The 20,173-nt window shown below is 39.6% G+C and overlaps 1 protein-coding gene across 1 annotated transcript; it reads right to left on the bottom strand.

The window, feature by feature from the left end:
- Positions 1-9,346: 9,346 nt before the first annotated feature.
- Positions 9,347-19,076, bottom strand: LOC135257019 (potassium channel subfamily K member 13-like). The gene is made up of 2 exons (XM_064339368.1): positions 18,151-19,076; positions 9,347-12,671 (listed from the first exon to the last, which is right to left on the bottom strand). Exons 1-2 carry the CDS (start codon positions 18,485-18,487, stop codon positions 11,785-11,787), a joined length of 1,224 nt encoding a protein of 407 aa, XP_064195438.1. The 5' UTR covers positions 18,488-19,076; the 3' UTR covers positions 9,347-11,784.
- Positions 19,077-20,173: the final 1,097 nt, after the last annotated feature.

Here is a 20,173-nt window from a genome sequence, read left to right as displayed (position 1 = left end):
ACCTCTTCAATCAAGACCTTGATGTGCAGATTCATGTATCTTAGTGCTGGGCTAGAACAAAACTCCTCACCACACCAGCCCTTTTCAGATAAGATCAGACACCCTTGGACCAAGTACCTTGGTTCTGTCATCTCCTCCCATGGCCTGAATTATCACTGCTATGCTGATGGCACACAAATTTTTCTCCCATTTCCCTTCTCCGATAAACTAGTCTCAACACGCATCTCAGCTTTCCTGTAAGACATCTTAAGCTGCCAAACCATCATCTGAAGCTCAATTGGACCAAAACGAATGCGCTTCCCAGCTGCTACCCCCCCCCCACAATGTCAATCTTCTCATCTGTGTGGAATCTCAGAGTGGCACTGGACAACAAATCATCCCTCTCCAAGACAATCACAGCAGTCCGTTCAGTGTGCAGATTCTTCCTGTACAAAATCAACATCTGCCATTAGACCCCCTACAGCTTATCCAAAATACTGCTGTTCCCCTGGTCTACAACCTCTCCAGGCTCAGTCATGTCACTCCCATTCTCATCTCCCTCCACTGGTCACTGATATTGGCTCAAAATGAAAATGGGATTGTTGCACTCGATCAATGAAAGTCGCCGCAGGTCAGTATAGCCAAAACTGATGATAGGAAAAAGAAAAAAGATATCAAGTGCACTGTACATAAATATTTTCTGAGCAAAATGTATATTTATGATAATAACATAATCTTTTTCTTATCACTTATATTGGCTCACATATAATTAAAATCTTTGTGCTAGCCAATCAGGCAACTAATGGGACTGCACCATTATATTTTCACCAGACCCTTCACACCGACTGGACCTCTCTATTCTGCTACGTCTGGTTGTCTTTGCCCCCTACATGCTTGCAGTTCTTGGGTTCCCACTGCAGTAAGGACAGAAGAAACCATACCCATTTTCCAACAGAAATTGAAGATCCAGCTCTTCAGGCAACACCATGGCTGACTTTACCCTCATCAACTTTTCTCCTTTTTTGATGCATATTGCGATAATAATGTTTCAGGCATAGCTGTGTAAAAATAAGTTAGCAGTATGGTGGAATTAACTTTGATTTACAATACTGAATGTTGGTTTGTTCAGATGACTTTAGACTTATTGGGCCTCATTCACAAAACATGCGTATGATCACGTTTGAATGTAAACCGTGAGTACATTTCGGCATTCATCAATTTTTTCTTATTCGTATTTGTTCATGGCTGTGTCCTTATACTGATCACATGAACAGGATTGCATATACGATTTACAGTCAGTATTCATCATCTCACACATCTGGGATATGCGCAGAAACAAAGGTCTGCACAAATGTCATGAATCTCATATTGTTTTTTTTTTTTGGAACATTTTTAAGAACAAAAGTAAGAATAATTTAAGAAAAGTTTTGTGAATGAGGCCCATTGATTATAGATGGTCTTCTGCCTTCTTGGTGATATTGCACTTTTGTCTTCCTGAGACTAACACTAATGTTCTTTATTTATATGGATGGGAGGGTCTGCTATATGATTGTAGCATAATGTCTCTACTGCTTTGCATTCTCAGCTCTGCAGACAGGGGAGATCGAAGAATGACACAGATAAGACATTTTGCCCTTCCTTCCCCGTTCATCTATGTCTCCTCCACATCCCCCTTTTTAGGCTCAGAATGTTCAAAAATCAAATCCTGTAGGTGAGAGATGCACAGAGTCTGTAGTCAAATACACTGCTTGGTTTGTATAATAATGTGAATAATAAGGATTTCCAGGTGCCTCCAGAAACTCTTCCATGCCTACCACGCTTATGCCTGCAGTTCTCCAGCTCTGCCTACTGCGAGTTTCCAGTTTCAGCTGGATAAAATAATAGCACTGTCACCGGAGAATGTGTGTCATAGCCAGGATGTTACCCGAGGCTCCACCGCCTCTTTTCTCCAACGCACCTGTGGAGAGTTTCTACCAAGTGTGCAGATGTTTTTTTTTTTTTCATACTTTTCAGAAAAAAAAATGCAGTAGGTGTGATGGATTAGGCCCCCACAATGTGCGCACCTCATGCTTTGTGAAATCTTCGCTGCATGGTGCGCCATCGAGAGTTGTGACCTGCAGAAGCTGTCCATAAAGGACCACGCACCAGCAGCAATGACAACTGTCTTTATGAACATACAGTAAACCAGAGCATTGCAAACAAAAAACATCATTTCAACCATCTAGTGCGAAAATTAGTCTTTGATCCCACCCAAAAATGTCCCACAATATTAAAGAGCAGCTAAAGTAATGTAAGAAACTGGGCATTTTGAACAGATGTTCTACGCACATGGTAACATTGAAAATAATTCCCTTCATCAAATGATCTTTGAGCATCTCATTACTCATTCATGGGCAATAACAGGTAGGAAATTATGCTCCTAAGAGGTAATATTTCTGGTCTACAGGTTATTTGTACACTGTCTAGGTATATTATATTTGTCTATGTATTGTTCTGTCTAAAGTTCCTTTGCAATGCTGAGAAGCTTTGCATTTTTAGTTTTGAAATACATTACAAATACCTGTCAAAGATTAGATGTGGTTGATAAATTTGAAAAACAAACTTTTCCGAATAAACAGAATGTAACTACATGCAATGTTAATGGCCTACATGATGGAGCTAAAAAGTAAAATGTGTTAAATCACTTGAAGTTGTATTTTTTACAAGACCTACAAGACAAATACAATGCTTAAAAAACACTGGGCACGGGAGGCTTTTGAGTCCATATTTAGGACCAATATTTTGGAAGTCATTAATAAGAATATCCATTTTACCATAAAATTTCAACATGCTGATCCAGATGGTAGGTCATTAATTGTGAGATCTATGGTGAAAAGTATAGTTTACTAAGTATTTATATCCCTCCATATGACACAAAATGTATTAATTAAGAACAAATAATACTGGATGTCTTTAACAGGTATGGTTATACTTGGTGGATATTTAAATCATATTTTCAGTAACTATGACTCATCCGATCAGGTGAATGATTTGGCCAGTCAAGAATGTTCCCATTTTTGGCTTTTTTGAAATACCTGTGGCAGCCATACATGCCCAAACCATAACACCCCCGCCTACTTAATGATGTTCCACACTGTTGCTTTTGATAAGTCTAAGGTCTGACCTGTGTCTCTTTCTTATTTCTCAGCCTGATAATGGCTTCCTTGACATTTACTGGAACAGCTCTGGTCCTTGTGTTGACAAACACCAATAACAGACTCAAAAGGCAATAACCAAGGCTAGGCAATGAAAGCTCTCTTATACCTGCACTAAGGAAGCAAGTGAATACACCTGACTAATCAAAAACACCAGTGAAGCCATTCAACCGGAACATTATGGTGTCCTGAAATGGGGGACTATGTATAAAAAGTGCTATTTATAACAAAAATACCCTTCAATAAAAGCTGAGAATGTGCACTTTAACCACATGTGAATTGTGTGTGTGTGTGTGTGTGTGTGTGTGTTTGTGTCCCAGCATGCGTGTGGCAGGAATACATCCTAGACTTGTTGCAGGGCACACACCCTTCACTCACACACTCATACCGGTGGGTGTCCAATTAGCCTAACCTGCATGTCTTTAGACTGTGGGAGGAAACCAGAGTACCAAGTGGAAACCCACATGGACAGTGGGAGAACACAAAAACTACACAAAGAAAGGTCCCGCCCGTAATTCGGACTTTCTGGCTACGAGGCGACAGTGCTCTCCATTACACCACCGTGCCATCATTATGTAAACTATGAGAAATATTTATGGAAAAAAAAAAAACCTTGAAACAGATCAGCTAAGAAGCTAAGAAGTGGGGATTAGAAGACTGAGGAGGAGCAGGTCACTTTTAAAATGTTCTCTTCCACTGTCGATCCTGTTCATTAGCAACATTATGTCTGAACCTTATGTCTGAACACTGAACTGTTTCCCTCAGCCCAATTTTGTCAGTGCTACACATGCATTAGAAGCTTTCTTCTGCCCCCTCAAGCACAACAGAGATAGCAACATGCAATTGATTTTCAAGTACCTTCTATTGTGTTTGTAGCTATCAGTTAAATTGGAAGTCAGACCTTCTTTGAATGACTTTGAAGTGACTGCAGAACTGAAGAACTTGAACCAAAAACACTAACAAAAAGAACACCGCAAAAAGATAGATCATTTTACTGTCACTGCTCCCTCTGCCATGCTAATGACGCAACTTTTTCTCTCCCCCGATACACCCCCCCCTAAAAAGACTAATCTCAAGACTGATACAATAACCCCCACAACGTGGAGTTCCTTTATGCTGAATTCAAGTCACAATGTGGCATTATTGGGAAGGAGAAACAAACTGTGAATACCATGAGAATTTCCACCCCGCACATACCATGTGAAGTCCATTGAAGTGCCGTCCAATCCCTTCTGAAAAAATGATATAAGGTGAAATTTGAATTCCAATGCACTTGTTATTCATTTACATGAAATATACTACATTTTTGGCACTTAAATATACAAGTCGTTTTGTAAATACAATGAATAATGTGTTGTTAAATTATACAAACTAAAACGTTACAAAACAGTACATATATGAAGTAATATTTCAATATTTCATACAACACATTCTATGGCTACATTCTGATTTTATTTGGGTTTCAAGTTTCATGATTTCCTCTTTGTGGATTCATTATGTTTTGTTGAGATTTATAAACATTTTAATGTGTAGCAAAAAAATCTATAATTTAGGAGAATTTAAATCAATTTTTGATGGCAAATGAGTTTGTGGAAAATACAGTAAAAAATGTCAACCAGTAAAACATACTACAGTATTCCTAGGAATCCTTCCCCCATCACCAGGGCAGCCACACCCACTTTCAAGTAATTCCCAAAAATGAATACATCTTAGATGGAAAGGGCAAGAATTCAATTTCTTGTCTTCAGACACAATTACTCTACTTCCTGCACACAGGAAAAGGATAAAAGAAAACAAGGTAGTCAGCTTGTATATTACCTATCATTGTCAGTGAAACATGGCAAGTACAAGGAGTTAATTTAATTATATTCAAGAAGAATACAAATAACTGTATATTTTTTGGTGAGTCCCAATCATTTAGAGCCTGAGTACAATGCCAAGCAACAACAAAAGCGTGAGAGGGAGAAGTTCACGCAGCCACCTCAGCTAGCATCAATGCTAAACTCCGGACAGCAATCTGAAGTGGAGTCAGAAGATGTGCGCATGCATCACCAGTCATGGAAATTAAACAAGCTGCGTTTCATGCTGAGGGAAGTTTGAACTGGCAGAAGAAGCAGGAGAAGACAGTTCCCCCTGCACTGTACAAACCCACGGGATAAAGCAGCGATGTACCAGGGTGGGAAACCCTTTCAGCTCTGGCATGCATTTTCAATCGAGATTCGCTAATCAAACTGAAACCACAGTCACCTGATCACTGAAACTAAACTCTGTGAAAAATGAATCTGATTTCACTGACAAAGCAAATGGCAATAAACCAAATCTACATTTGAATAAGTGAAAGTGCAAAATTGTATTTCGAGCATGTAAATTTTTTATTTTTATTTTTTATTTATTGAACAAGCATACACAATGGCTCACCAGGTCCGAGTCTGAAAATCTACAATTCTGATCTGATCTACAATTTTAGCTATCTGTGAGAGTACACAAAATATACAACCTCTTAATTTGTTGTCTATTATGCTAGGGAATATAACTGAGCAGAGCTAGTGGATATCTGTCCATCTGAAGCAAATGTTGTTCTTACTGCAGCCAAGCTCCTAAGTAATGCTTACCATTTTTTTTTTGTTTTATGACTTTTGATAGCAAACATAAATAACTAAGTATCTAATGCATGGGAGGCCTGGGGTCTGTTCCAGAAAACAGCAAAGAATTCTTCAAATTTCAATTGAAAAACTGAAATGGGCTAGAAATCGGCTTTAAGCAATCAAAATTGATCAAACTTAGGTAGATTCAGCCCAACCCATACATGAATTTTAAAAGCCATTTCCAATCACACACAAAAAATGATTCAACATGAATTCAGAATCCGAGAAACACTGTGCATCATTTTTTTTTTTTTTGCACCTATTGAGATTTCGAGTTGCCAAAGTTTCTCAGACTGTGAGGTCACTATGGTGTTTGCTAAATAAAGTATTTAGGTTGTTTATTTTTAATTATACTGGTTTTTTATTTATTATAATACTTATTTTATGAGTTGGCTGTAAGTGGTCTATGGTCCGTTTAGAAAAAATAATAAAATATGAATAAAATATGAAGACTGACAGAGAGCAAAATCGGACCCTGAGATAGCATAATTAGAGTATCAGTGAGCACATAACACAACAGGCATATATTTCGTCATTGTAAATATAAAATTACAGAGGAAATAAAATGGTAAAGACACAATTTTCCCTTTATTAAAAACAGACTCTGGTGGGGGGGAGGGTATTGCAGTGATGATGTAGAGCAGTCAGTTCAAGTGATTATTTGCAATGTTGTTCCTTAGAAGGATACCATCTGTGTGAATGTGGTGGATGCGATCACCATCCTCTTCTTCAAGTGATGGTGTGGGGCATCTCTCTCCACTCATAGTTGCCACATTGTGTAGCACAGCACATGCCACATTTTTGTCACTGCAACCAGGCCTTGAGGATTCCGACTGTCATCGCCACACTGTCTTGTCTTTCTATGGGGCAAGTGGAAATGAACTTGTGGTCCAGCCTCAGGGGCAGGATTGGGTGTCATCAGAAAGGCCAGGCAGAGGCAACCTCTGTCTCTAAGAAGGAGCCCATCAAACTGTCCTTTCATCACATGATATATAAATCATAGGTTACATAATGAAAACTTTAAAATTCACTTACATAACTAAAAGTAGGATTTAAAAAAATCTTTGGCTCTATGAAAGGTGGCATACATCCTTTATATCAATGAAACAAGGCAAACTCCCAGAGAATTCTCAAACTGTGGACCATAGACTGACAAGCTGTCAAACACGTTTGACAGATTGAATATTTGCCAGGTAGGGTTAGCTAGAAAGCTTGCTAGCCAAATGGCTTGGAAGCCAAAGTTGCTAACTGTTTTAGCATACTGGACTACCCAATATAGCAAATAAGCGTTAACTAATGACACTTTTTGCAAACTAATTATTTGGTTAAGCAGGCTAAAAGAAATTGTAAAAATGACTTAGCTATCAAAAAAACTTCAGAGAAGGATTATTTGATGGTCGATTTGTGCAGCTGTAAATAGCACACGCCATAATGAAATCACTGTACGAAATGGGATGTCTACATTTTCTGACTTCGCACAGATAACAGGTGGACGATGAGACGGAGCCGCAATGTCAAGATCATGAGACGCCATCTCCCACCTGATGATTCAGTGACCACAGACTGTAGCCCCTACTGTAGCTCAGTCCTCCGCAGTGATCAGGAAGTGACGCAAACTGTACCTCATTGGTCCACAGAAATATTATAACAGTGCCCAAATGACACAATAAATCATGAAATTGGCCCATGGACAGACATAAGACGAAGAAAATACACATATTGTGACTATATGTTCTTATGGGAAAAAATGATTGACTTCGTATTTTGACCGCATTTGTATCGTAGACTTACATAGAAACCGGATATGGAAACACCTATACTGGAGCCAACCGCAGAGGCACAAGTGAGCAACGTCTCTCAACAAGATCAGGAAGTGAGCTTCAAAAACGAAGCCTGGTTTTGGCCGCTTTCTGTGGACACATCCAAGCCATCTCACAACCACATTAGTTATGAAGTGGCTGGCACTGCAAATTATCTTAACACAGTAAATGAAGAGTTACGAGTTCCATGATAAACTGAAATGAAGTATAGATTTGGAAAGGTGTGAAATGTTGGCTAATGATATTGTGGTACACCGTAAAACCAAAGGTTTAGGATTTGAACACATGCACGTTGTATTTCGCATAAATAATCAGATTAATGACACTGAACCTCTTCGTAAAATGACAGCATTATCATTGTGTGATAGCGATCTAGACAAGTTACATGCCAAATGCTTCATTGAAAACATGTACAGCAGTATAGTCTTAATCTAACGATTACTCTAGCCAACTTAAAAAATAAAATAAACACAGTGCTACTTCCTAAACAGCTTCTGTCCTCAAAACTCAGACTCATAGACTGTAGAAAAATAAAAGAAACTTTTAAGTGTACTGATTGGCTGATGCAGTACAGCGTACACATGATGAGAGCATAGTAGCCTCATGAAAGGTAATAAGCTAAGAGACAGCATCACTCACAAAGCCTCTTGAACACTCCCATTGGCAAAAAAACAGAGGGCATTGCAGAAAGCTGGTAGTGGAGTAGGGATGTCATAAGAACCAATAATTTGGTACCAAGTCATAATTCAGAAAACGTAACGGTACTAGTTTTTCTACAGATTTAGTCTTATCCTGGAAAGCTGGGAAACTTGGAAACGCTTACCGACACAAGAGAATTACAATGAGTGAAATAGTGAACAGTAGCCTAGTGCTCCTACAGTGATAGCTCCTCCAAACATGAGTAGGCAGGACAACTGAAAAATGTATTACCAGAAATCAACCGGAGTTTAACCCTAGTTAAACCTAGGCTATTGTGTACAAAAATCTTAATGTGATATTGCCTACTGATGTTTTGTGGCTTTTAAACTCACATTTTGCCCAAAATTCCATCAATGATACGAGTAGTACCCCGACAGTACCGAGTTCTGGAAGAATGGTCCGAATAGGCTACTTATGACGTAATTTACAACGACTGTACACTGAAGCAAAATAAACAATTTAGAATATATACAACTTTTAAAAGGATAATTCCATCTTTAATTGTAACTCCTGCCTTTTATTGAGCCTATGACTAATTTTGGTGCTGCTGACCATATCAAACACTTTCACTTTTAACTTTCGATTAAGGTGTAAGTTCAGAAAATGTGATTGGAATAGTCTTAACTGAACATTCCAATGTTGATGCAATTATCACTACTGGTAACTGAAAGCAATAGAGTTATAAAACACTGACTTAGAATTTTGAGAAGGAAAAAAAATCCAAAAAAACATACTCTTCAAAGGGTTAAAAACCCATTTTATTGGTTAGTGCTTTTGGCTTGTGTTAGCTACATCATACTAGCCTCATATGGCAAAAAAAAATAAACAACACCCTTCCACTAACTGAAGTTTATTACCACTTTAAAAAGTCAACAAACTATTTTCTGTACAAAATGTATTGTTGAGCTTTTATTTTATTTATTTATTTAGTTTTGTTAAGGTTCATGTTACTTTTAATAAAGGCCTTGAAAAACTACAATGCTCATGAGGGTGATATTTTTATGGTAAAATGTTACATAAATATTTACAGGATTGTGGAGAGTGAAAAGGGTATACAATATATAACTGTATATGATACACAAAAATGACAGCACTGAGAGTAATAAGGCTGAATATTGTAATATGTGTGCTAAGGCTAAAAACAGAACTACAGGAAGCTAAAAGGCTCTTTGAAAGGCAAATTTCCCAAGATACAAAAAAAAAAAAAATCCTAAATATTTCTTTCAATACTGTAGTAGGAAAATGAAAGTGCAGGAGGATGTCAAGGGTATCAGGAACATCTTTATAAGAATAATGATATTGCTGCTCCCTTAAATAGTTATTTTGTCGAGAGTTTTACAAGAGAAGAGGTAAAAGACTGGAAGGCATATTCAGTACTTTTTTGTATTAGATATTGAGATAGAGGATAAAGAAGTACTGGATAAATTACATAAAATAAAGACAAATAAGTCAGCAGGCCCTGATGGTATATACCCAAGGGTACTCAAGGAGTTGGGCGAGATCATCTTCAAACCAGTGGCATGTTTTTAAAGACAGTATTTAAAAACTTGAGAAACACCTGAGGACTGGAAGCAAGATAATATAATACCAATATATAAGAAAGGGACCGTACTGATCCAGACCTGAACTACAGGCTTGTCAGTTTAACATGCATCATATGTAAGATACTGGAATCTATCATTAGAGACAATTTAGAAGTGTTTCTTGAAAATACTTGAAAATTTCTTGAAAATGGCGACATAGCTCAGGAGGTAAGAGTGATTGTCTGGCAGTCGGAGGGTTGCCGGTTCAGACCCTGCCCTGGGTGTGTCGAAGTGTCCTTGAGCAAGACTAACCCCTCACTGCTCTGGCGAATGAGAGGCATCAATTGTAAAGCGCTTTGGATAAAAGCGCTATATAAATGCAGTCCATTTACCAAATAACAACAAAGAATTAGCCAGAACGCAAGGGAAGGTCACGCCTGACAGACTTTCTGGTTTTCTTTGAAGAACCTACTAAGGGTTTTGACCGCTTATGATATTATATATTTAGATTTCCAAAAAGCCTTTGATAAGGTACCACAGATTTTGGGATATATAGCCAAAAGTATTGAGTATAAATCCAAGGAAGATATACTTATTTTATACAATACTGTACATTTGTTAGACCACAGTTGGAGTGTTATGTGCAGTTCTGTGGGCTGTAGGCTCTGGAACAGGTTCAAAGAAGAGCAACCAAACTGATTTTAAATCAGGCTTTTAAATTCATAATGGGGATCAACAGTGTAAACTACAAGAGATTCTTCAGGTTGAGCTCTGTCAGTAGAACGTGGGGACATAAAAGGTAATAAACAAAAGGAGAATTCCATACAGACATTAGGAAGAATTTTTTCATGCAGAGAGTAGTCAATGTGTGGAACAGCCTGCCAGGTCACGTAGAGGCAGAAACTCTCGGGATTTTCAACACCAGGCTTGATACGGTGTCAGAAACTAGGTAATCAGAGCACTAGGCACAATTTAGTGAGGAAAATGGAAAGCATTGACCCGTTCACATCATTGTGTTATGTTATATTATATTATATCATGTAAAGTAGAATAATGGCAACAGGCCAAAGTTGAAATATTAGGATTTCATTAAGTTTTCCCTGGCAATATTGCTGCCAGTCTCACCATTTTTTATAAGATATTTTGACAAGGCATGGTCAGATAATATTCACCTGCTAAGTGATGAGTCTGCCTAACTAATCTCACTAAACACTGCAGGGTAGGCCAGGTTTAGTTTAAGTTATCCCCCTTGTCGGCAAATTATTTTCAGATAAGAAAATAATCTGCATAAGTCACCATAGTAACTGACACAGGCTTTCTCTGATCCTCATATTTGGAACCGATAATTCAGGATTTCCCTACATTTCGACCTAATAGATCTGGATAACTTGCCAGTCCTGCTTTCTGGAACAGACCCCTGGTGTGGCTTTTCCGTATGCTTTGAGCCTTTGAGTGTTGGGCAACAAAGCTTTAATGGGAGGAAACAAAGTGTTAAAAAACATCTACAAAAATTATCTTTGGGTGATTCTCCACTACTGTGGAAAGTGAAGCTATCAGCTCACCACTCCTGAAGGATTTCCGTATTCAAAATCCTCATAGGATAAAGTGTAGTACCATGCTTTGAGAAATGGGGTGTCTCTATCACCTGTGCTTTGGTGACTGAGGGTACAACCTGGAGAGCTTTGATGTCACTAAGGTACTATAAAGTTTGATATGATTCACTTCAGTGCTTTCCCACTGAAAATTCTATTCCTTATTGTTACGTTCCGAGAGTGCATTTTGCCTATCTGTCCTTATTCATTCCAGTGGCTCTGTGTACACAATACAATGCAGTCAAAAGGTGGAAGTGCAGGAGTGAACTATAATTCTAATATAATCTATTTGATGTCTAGGTTTTGACCGCAGTCCAGACAGCCTGTACGCCTCATCTGTCCACGCTGGTCTCAGCCAGCCTATTGTTCATTATTCCCAGTGCACCCACACCCCCGGAGAAGCCATTGTGTCGGGTGTTAGACCCTGATGGGCGGGGGTGCCCATTGGCTGTCTCCGACAGCTGCTTCTGCATTATGGCCAGGTTCACCTTGTTGGCAGCCAAGAAGTCCTTCATGGAGATCATCTCCCCTGAGACCCGGCGGCCATCTGTCTCGCTCTCGTTGATGGCGTCCGTGTCGATGGAGGCGTCGCGGCGGGTGCGGAAGTGCCCCGGCATCACCACGTTGCGACGGTGCCGGACGGTGCCCCCGGCGGGCCGCCGCGGGCAGCAGCAGGGATGCGCCATCCGAGCTAGGATCCAGTTCAGCACCTGCTTGATGACGATGGAGATGACGTTGAAGAGGGAGTAGATGCAGCACACGCCCGTCAGGATGCACAGGAAGTTGCCGAGCAGGTACAGGCCCTGGCTTTCGTACAGTTCCCTCTGCCCGCTCACCAGGTCCCCGAAGCCGATGGTGCTGAAAGCCACGAAGCAGAAGTAGAGGGAGTCGGCGTAGCTCCACCCTTCCACCGATGAGTACATGGCCGAGGCCCCGCATGAAACCAGCACCGCGCCCAGACCCAGGATCAGCATCACGTAGTACACGGAGGGCTTCCAGCCGGCCAGGCCCGGCCCGGCCCCCGTCCCCAAACTGTGGGGCAGCACCCCGCGGCGCCGCCGCTGCCGCTCGTGACAGGACTTCAGCACGAAGGCCAGGACGGTGATCAGGCGCTCCAGGAACAGGTTGAAGAAGAGGATGGTGGCCGCACAGCCGATGAGCCCGTAGAAGATGAGGAAGATCTTTCCTCCCACCGTGGCAGGGGTTGTCATACCGAAACCTTGACAGAGAGACGGGAGAGAGAGAGAGATAGAGAGAGAGAGAGGGAGAGAGAGAGAGAGAGAGATAGAGAGAGAGAGATAGAGAGAGAGAGAGAGAGAGAGAGAGAAGAACAGTGGACACGGGATGAAGGAAAGGAAGAGGAACAGAGAGAAACAGTTGAGAGATAAAGCAACAGACAAGAATATGTATGCTCACAGATGGGGGGGGGGCACTTAAAATGTGACCTTTCGGTGACAGATAGAGGGATACATTTGAATGGCGCCATGCATTTAAAATCAATCTGTGGGATTTTTTACGTTGAAATCATACTGCATTTAATGCATGATAAACAAGCGCTTACACAGCATTTCTTAGTTTATTTCAGAGACTGCTTTGAAATGATTACTGACTTGAAAGGAGACTTCCTGTCTCATGCAATAGTTCACTGTCTGCACATGAAAGACCACGGCCTCCTTCATTTCCTCATTGAAGCCAGCCTTCTGAAGGAGCGCTCTGATGTGATAGCGAACAAGAGCGAACGCACATCCCATCGGCACACGGGCACAAGCAGAGGACCAAGTTCAGCTGTGCCGGTGTGGCACAGCGTGGCCGTCTGAAGGGCGACTGAGACAGGGAACTCATTAAAGCCAGGGAGCCGATTCTCCTCTAAAGAGCATACTGTCCACTGCTGTGGCTGTGCCATCCCGTGCTGCCTACACTGTTTAAAATAACCTCTGTCATCGGGGACTGCTGACTGACCGGGTTGCTATTGACGACGGTTTCAAGCATCTTGTGCTCCCGCTCGTTCTCTCATATTGACAGATATGCAAATGCAGCAGCTGTGTGGGCCTCGATATCCTTTCTCACTGTTCCTTCAAGATGAAAGCAGTCAACCCCCAAATCACCCCCCCCCCCCCAAAGGGATTCCAGTCCATGCATTCCATAAAGAAGAAAACAATATTTGATGGAACAGATCATTATTTTCTGTATTTTTATTTTTTGCTCCTGTATTTGACTTCATCATCCCCCCTCCCCACATGTATGATAAAATGACAAAAATGTTCAGTGATAAAAAAAAAAAAAAGCTCTGATGGAGGACATTTGATTCCTCATGAGTTTTTATAAACTCTTAACACAGAATTAATTACAAGTTAACTAGTACAAGTTAAATTAACATTGAGAATTTTAATGGCTACTTCCTAGGGCAGTCAGATGATGGTAACCAGTGTTCACTGCCTGACTATGCTAATAGATATTGACTTGTGAGACTGGGCCTTTGTGTTCATCAAATGCATTTCCCAAAACTGCATTGGGAATACCAGGTTTCCAGCAGAGGGGCCTGTGCAGCTGTGCCTGTGCAGCCTATGCTCTTGTAAATGGAACTGTCTTTTTAATCACAAAAAAAAGCTGACGTTGAAAGGGACATTCAGAACCATTGTTAATACCTGTCAGCGAACTGACTTATAGTAGTTATTTGATTGCCTACCAGTTTTAGCAAGAATGTGTTTGTATATGCATAGACTATATCAATTCCCATGTCTGCAGTGCACTTCCTTTAAATCATCAAGATCAATTTTAGTACCTGTTCATAACAATTTTAGTACCTCCCACACATTGTAAACTGTTATTGCAAGAAACAGAAAGTAAGTGAGAGGAAGTGAATAACGTGACCAGTGTAGAAGGTGGGGCATGGAAACAAAGGTTCTCATCCTGGAGCAAGTGTAATACACTAAATCATATTTAAAATGAATTACCAATCTAAATCTATTATTTAGATTGCCACTTTAAGATATTTCATACATATATTTGTTGAAATGCACTGCTATAAAGTAAATTTTTCATTACATACTCCAAACACATTTTCCATTATATTGCAGTATATTCCATTTGCATAGGGTCCCAGAAGTACAGTAGGCTTTTGGTTTAGTGTTCCATTCTACAGTAGCTCCATTCTGTGGAGCTGAATGTAATATATATATATATATATATATATATATATATATATATATATATATAAATCCAGCTGCAGTGCAGGCAAGAAACAGAAAGTAACAGTGAGCAAGTGAAGAACATGACCAGTGATCTACAGGAGGGGTGCACTAAGGGCTGATATATATGTTGTGTCCATAAAAATAATTGAGAGGTTAAGCTTGATTTGCTTATGTAAATGTATAATTGTTTATATTGTTTATATAAGGAACATTCATTTACAGAAAAGTATAAGATAATGTCTCTAAAACTAGCAAAGCTAGCTTACTACAGATAGATGGAGATACCCTCGCACATGTGTCTGTCTTTGATCAACCTAATTACAAAAGTTATGGACAGGTTTGAATTATATTTGATAAGACAAGGTACAAGGTACCCTTTTTGGAGGGTGGTGAAGATGTAAACTCATCCGAGCATCAACATAGATTCACTATGTCAATTTTGGTTTCACTAGCAGGACAGCCTCTTAGCTGACTCTCGTTGTGCTCTCTGGTATATGAGCTTCCCTCGGCATTGACTCAGAAGGCACTGCTTCCATGGAAATGGTGGATAATGACCATGGCCATAATGACCAAATTATACTTAAACCCAAAGCATTCTTTCTGTATTTAACAGTTAGCAGAATCCGCATGCCATTTCATAAACTGCAAATTGAAATGTTGACGTGAATGCAGCAACTATATTTGATTAAAATTCTAAAACAACATTTGACCATCAAAGATTTAACAATTTCAGTTTCTTCACCAGGCACTCTGGTAGTCTCCTGTGTGATGCTGCATTGGTGGTGACAGGTTGAACAGCAAAGACCACTCCCTCTCCTGGCCCAAAATTAAATTGCTCTTAGAGATATTAATAAAGTAATATTACATTGTACACCACCAGGTTATATAGCGCAGTTAAACTATAAAACATGTTCTAAGCTTCACACCTCACCTATAATACTCAAAATATTTGATTCTATACAAATGCCAGGATATATGTTCGTTAGTTCCTTGCCATTTGAGAATTATGATACCAGATACTGGATGAGATTCAGAGATAGGATTGATGTTTTTGTTTTACTGTGTAAGGAGGTTATGTGACTGGGGGTTCTGCCCCAATTGAAGTATCATCGTCTCAACGATCTCTCTAGTGAAAGGAGCATTCATTCTGCAAACCCTTCATAGCTGCTGGATTGGAAAATGCAAAACCATGTTTTTTTTAATGCACATCTTTTTAGGAGGATGGGGTTTCTGTGAATGAGTTGACCACATCATTGGTCACTCCAGGATGTGAATCTTTGTTTGGACTATAAGCCAGTCACAATGTATTCTATGCGGTCTATTTGCAGTTTCTTTAGCCCTTGCTTCGGTATTATTGACCCAGTATTAAGTTTACCATGTTGAGAAAGTGTAATACACTAGAGTATATTAAAATAACTTATCTAGATATTGCAACACTTCAAAATATATGGACAAATATAATTTAAATTGCCAAACATATTTTTTCATTAAGTACTCCATACACATGACATTTTACATCATTTTGCAGAACATTCCATTTACGTAGGGTTTCCAGAAGTACAGTATGCTTTTGTTTAGTGTCCATTCTGTTGAGCTGAAAGTAAAATATATAAACATCCTCATGAAATCAAAAAATGTGATATTCAGTTGAAATTACGAGTGAACATAGAGAGTGACGCCTGTAATGCAGGCCCCCACAGGGTCACCTGTTTGAATCCCATTTGGAAGAGGGAAATTGCATCCTCCATTTTATCCATTTACCAAGCAAACAGATATCCCAACAGATAACATTAGGTACAAGCACTGGCAATATTTGCAGCAGCCTGTAATTCCTTACAGCTGCAATTGACTTTTTGCAGGTCCTTTAAAGGCCACCTGGCACTTAGCACAAATAGTCTATCACAGTTGGATTTACATCAGCAAATAGAATGTCCCCAAAGCATCCTGTACCTAAAAAACAACTACTAATTTCTGTACCTAAATAACAAGCAATGAAGTTCAATATGTTTTTTTTTTAGCCGTGACTTTTTCTTACATTTGAAAACTCATCATAAAAAGGGAATTTAATTGTTAGTTAATTTGTGTATTCATTTCACTGAACAGTCTTAAAGTTGATATGTACAGTACATCATAAAATATGTATGATTAATATTTCTGAAATATTTTGATTAATAACTGCATTGTGTTAATTGGTTTATATATCAATAAACCAATTTCTGTTCAGTGTTAGTGTGCAGTTAGGGGCTGGACAAAATAGCAGAAATACCACATGAAAAATGATACAATTTGAATGAACTAAATCACAATTACAAAGACTGCTATATACTGTATGTAAGTCATATTAAGTTGAATGCCAATTTTCGGCGTGTCAGCTATAAAATGGGTTGCACAATCAGCACTTTGACATATGAGTTTTCATAGCAATGTGAGGAAATGAATTAAGTTCAAAATAGGCCAAATCGTATTTACCAAAATTGCAGGTTCATCAGGCCCAAACTAAATAATTTAACGTGGCAAGGGGAACAGTGGTGCAAATTATGACAACACATTCCATACACGAACAAATACCATATGGGAAGAGGAATGGTGGTTGCAAGTTGATGCTCTGTGACAAGTGTAAAGAACACAAGACCTGGATAATTGGACAACGGAAAAAAAAAGTAATATGGTCTCAGGATACTTAGGCAATAGAAAAAAGTAATTTAGTCTGATGAGTCATATTTCACTCTGTTCTCCTATATCTGGACAGTTTTACATTTGGAGAAAGCCAAAGGAAGCCTTCAACCCAATATATATATATGTATACTGCCATCTGTTAAATATGGTGGTGGATCTGTAACAGTATTGGACAACCCTCTCATGGGAATCACAGAGTCTGATGTTTGCTCTACATGGTCATATAACAGTCAATGAATATGTCATTTACAAGGTGGTACACCCGATGGTGCGAACACTAACACTAATCCGTCATGATGTCCCCATATTCCAAAATGATAACGCCCCCATACACACTGCCAAAGATCTAAACATCACTGAATCTTTTGAAAACATTCTGTGTGCGGAGTAGGAAGCAGATTTTCACCTCCCTTCAAAGAAAACTGGAGCCTTTTTTCGCTTTTTTATTTTGAGAATACTCAAATAAACCACGATACACCGATCAGAACTTGTATCCCTATTCCAAGAAGGACTGAAGCTGCTTTGAAGGCGAAGGGTGGGCTTACTCCTAATTAGATGCTTGATATTTATATATTCTTTAGCGTTTCCATTATTTTGTCAAACCCCAGCATGTTTTTCGGGGTCCATCACCGCACAATCTAAACTTCATATCTTCCCGCAGTATCTTTGCACTTTTGCGCAAGGACACTTGCGACAATACAATGTCTAAAGAACGTATAAAATGTTTTTTATTCATTGGCAAAGTACATAAATGAGTGCAACGATTATTTTTGCTCTCGTCTATATCTGTCATCAATATCTATTGTATTTCGTCCGAAGACAATCTCTTACCTATAGTTGAAACCACTGTTCCCACGAAATAAAAAGCACCGGTGAAATCCCAACGAGGTCTGGTAGTGTCCACGCGGATCCCGGCTACGTTCGCCTCCTCATAATGCCTCAGGAAGTTCTCCAGCTCTTTTTTGCTGAGGTTGTGCCTGTGGGTGAAATGTTCGAACCTTTGCGCCCACCTGTCCTTCGCCTGTTTCTCCTTCGGGTGTTCGAGCGCCGAGAAAACGGCAGCCCCACACAGGAGGTAGATAATTATGAACAGCGCCAGCATCAGAAATCTCGCATTATCCTCATTCACTGGACCGAAACCGCAGCAGCACCCACTCCGGCAAGCCATTATGGAGTAACGGGTGGGCAAGGACGAAGGTGTCTCCACATTGCCTCAGGTTTGCCAGAAGACCCTCATTCATCGTAGGCAGTTACATTTTTGGGCAATATTTTTCCGGTTTCATCAACTTAACGAAAACAGCGGCTCCCCTATCAGATCCACGGGGATCCGTGCACCGTTTTAAAGTATGAGGCATTAAGAAAAAAAAATTAAGAAAAAAATCTCAGTTGACAGCAAACAGGTGAATTTGTGCCTAAAAATATAATTCAAACCCAAATATCGGTGTGGTAGCTTACTATTTTATTAATTCGTCTGCGTACATATCGGAAGCCGTTTTCGTTCTATGGATGTGAGTTAAAATACAAAACCGGCACAACTAAATATAAAGTATGTCATTCCTCATATAGGCAATGTATATATGTTGAAGCATTGGAAATATGTTTTGTCCTCGGGTTTACACGTTTCTGTCCAATTCGTTAGCTCTAAGAATCCAGAGAAACTCTTGACATCGAAAACATCTGCAACAGTGTTTTTGTCACATCCGACACCCAAAGTAATTTTCACTAACATTTAAAACGTATCTATGTTCGTGTATCTTTATTGTGTGTGAAAACAAGTAGCGTATTTGATGCGCAGTAGACTGTTACATCTGTGTTAGCTAAACTGTGGATAGACTACCCTTTCTGCAGTTTACCTTGTCAATCTATTGTGCGATATAAATGTTTTTCTCTCTGTGAAATACATTGGCGTAACTACATTGGCATCCTTGAAACAAGCACAGAAAATGGAACTCCGACAGAATATCCGAAAGCAGGCGTGCTAATATCTTCCGAGGCTTGTCTTGATACTTCCGAAAACAAGCGACGCAGTTGTGCGGTTACTTCTCTGTCTCGTTGTGTTAAATGATTCAACAGCGTACCTTCATTCTTGCTTGTAGCATCCCACCGTTGCTTTTCACTTTTCACGCGAATAATTTAACTAATCAGTACACCTGACCTGAGGCAGCGCGTTGTATCTGGGGGTGGCACAGAATCGGACTTCAATCCAACAGCGAACAATGTGACTCCCTCCACTGCTGTTTTGATTATAGAAGGGACGTAATAGCTGAAAGCGATTATGAGAAGCATCCAATAGGCAACATGAAATGCAGCTACATTTAAAAGCGAAACCACAGTAAATCAAACTGCTGCGCTGTATATAGCATATATTTCAGTTAACATCGTATTACTTAGGCTATAATTGTGATATCAGTATATTTTGAATAGCCTACATTTTAAAACAAGTTTACGTCGACACAAACCTGGAATCAGATCAGCCGTGAATTTAAACTGGAGAAAGTAATATTAGGCTTCTGTATGCGTGAGATTTACAGAAAATACGTTCCAAGCTATAGCCTTGACGTACCACACGCCAAATTCCTGCCTGTGTTTTTCAAATGCACAGCTTTCACCTCGTATGCTACTTGATTATATATTTTTTCTGAACAGTCAAGAGATGTAGAGAATGCACATTCTCTTGTTCTAACTCCATGAAGTAGTTTATTTAATTGCTGTAATTACTGAAGATGCATTCATGTCAAATCATATTGCATTTCCATTGAATTTGAGAACATCCTGTCCCTGTTGTTATGGAAACACTACATTGTGCGTTCTGTTATTTGTTGGCCGGCAAGGGAACCGTGACCCAAGAGATGTC

Source organism: Anguilla rostrata, chromosome 6, assembly GCF_018555375.3.
Source record: "Anguilla rostrata isolate EN2019 chromosome 6, ASM1855537v3, whole genome shotgun sequence".
NCBI lineage: Eukaryota > Metazoa > Chordata > Actinopteri > Anguilliformes > Anguillidae > Anguilla > Anguilla rostrata.
This window is presented reverse-complemented; position numbering and strand designations above follow the sequence as displayed.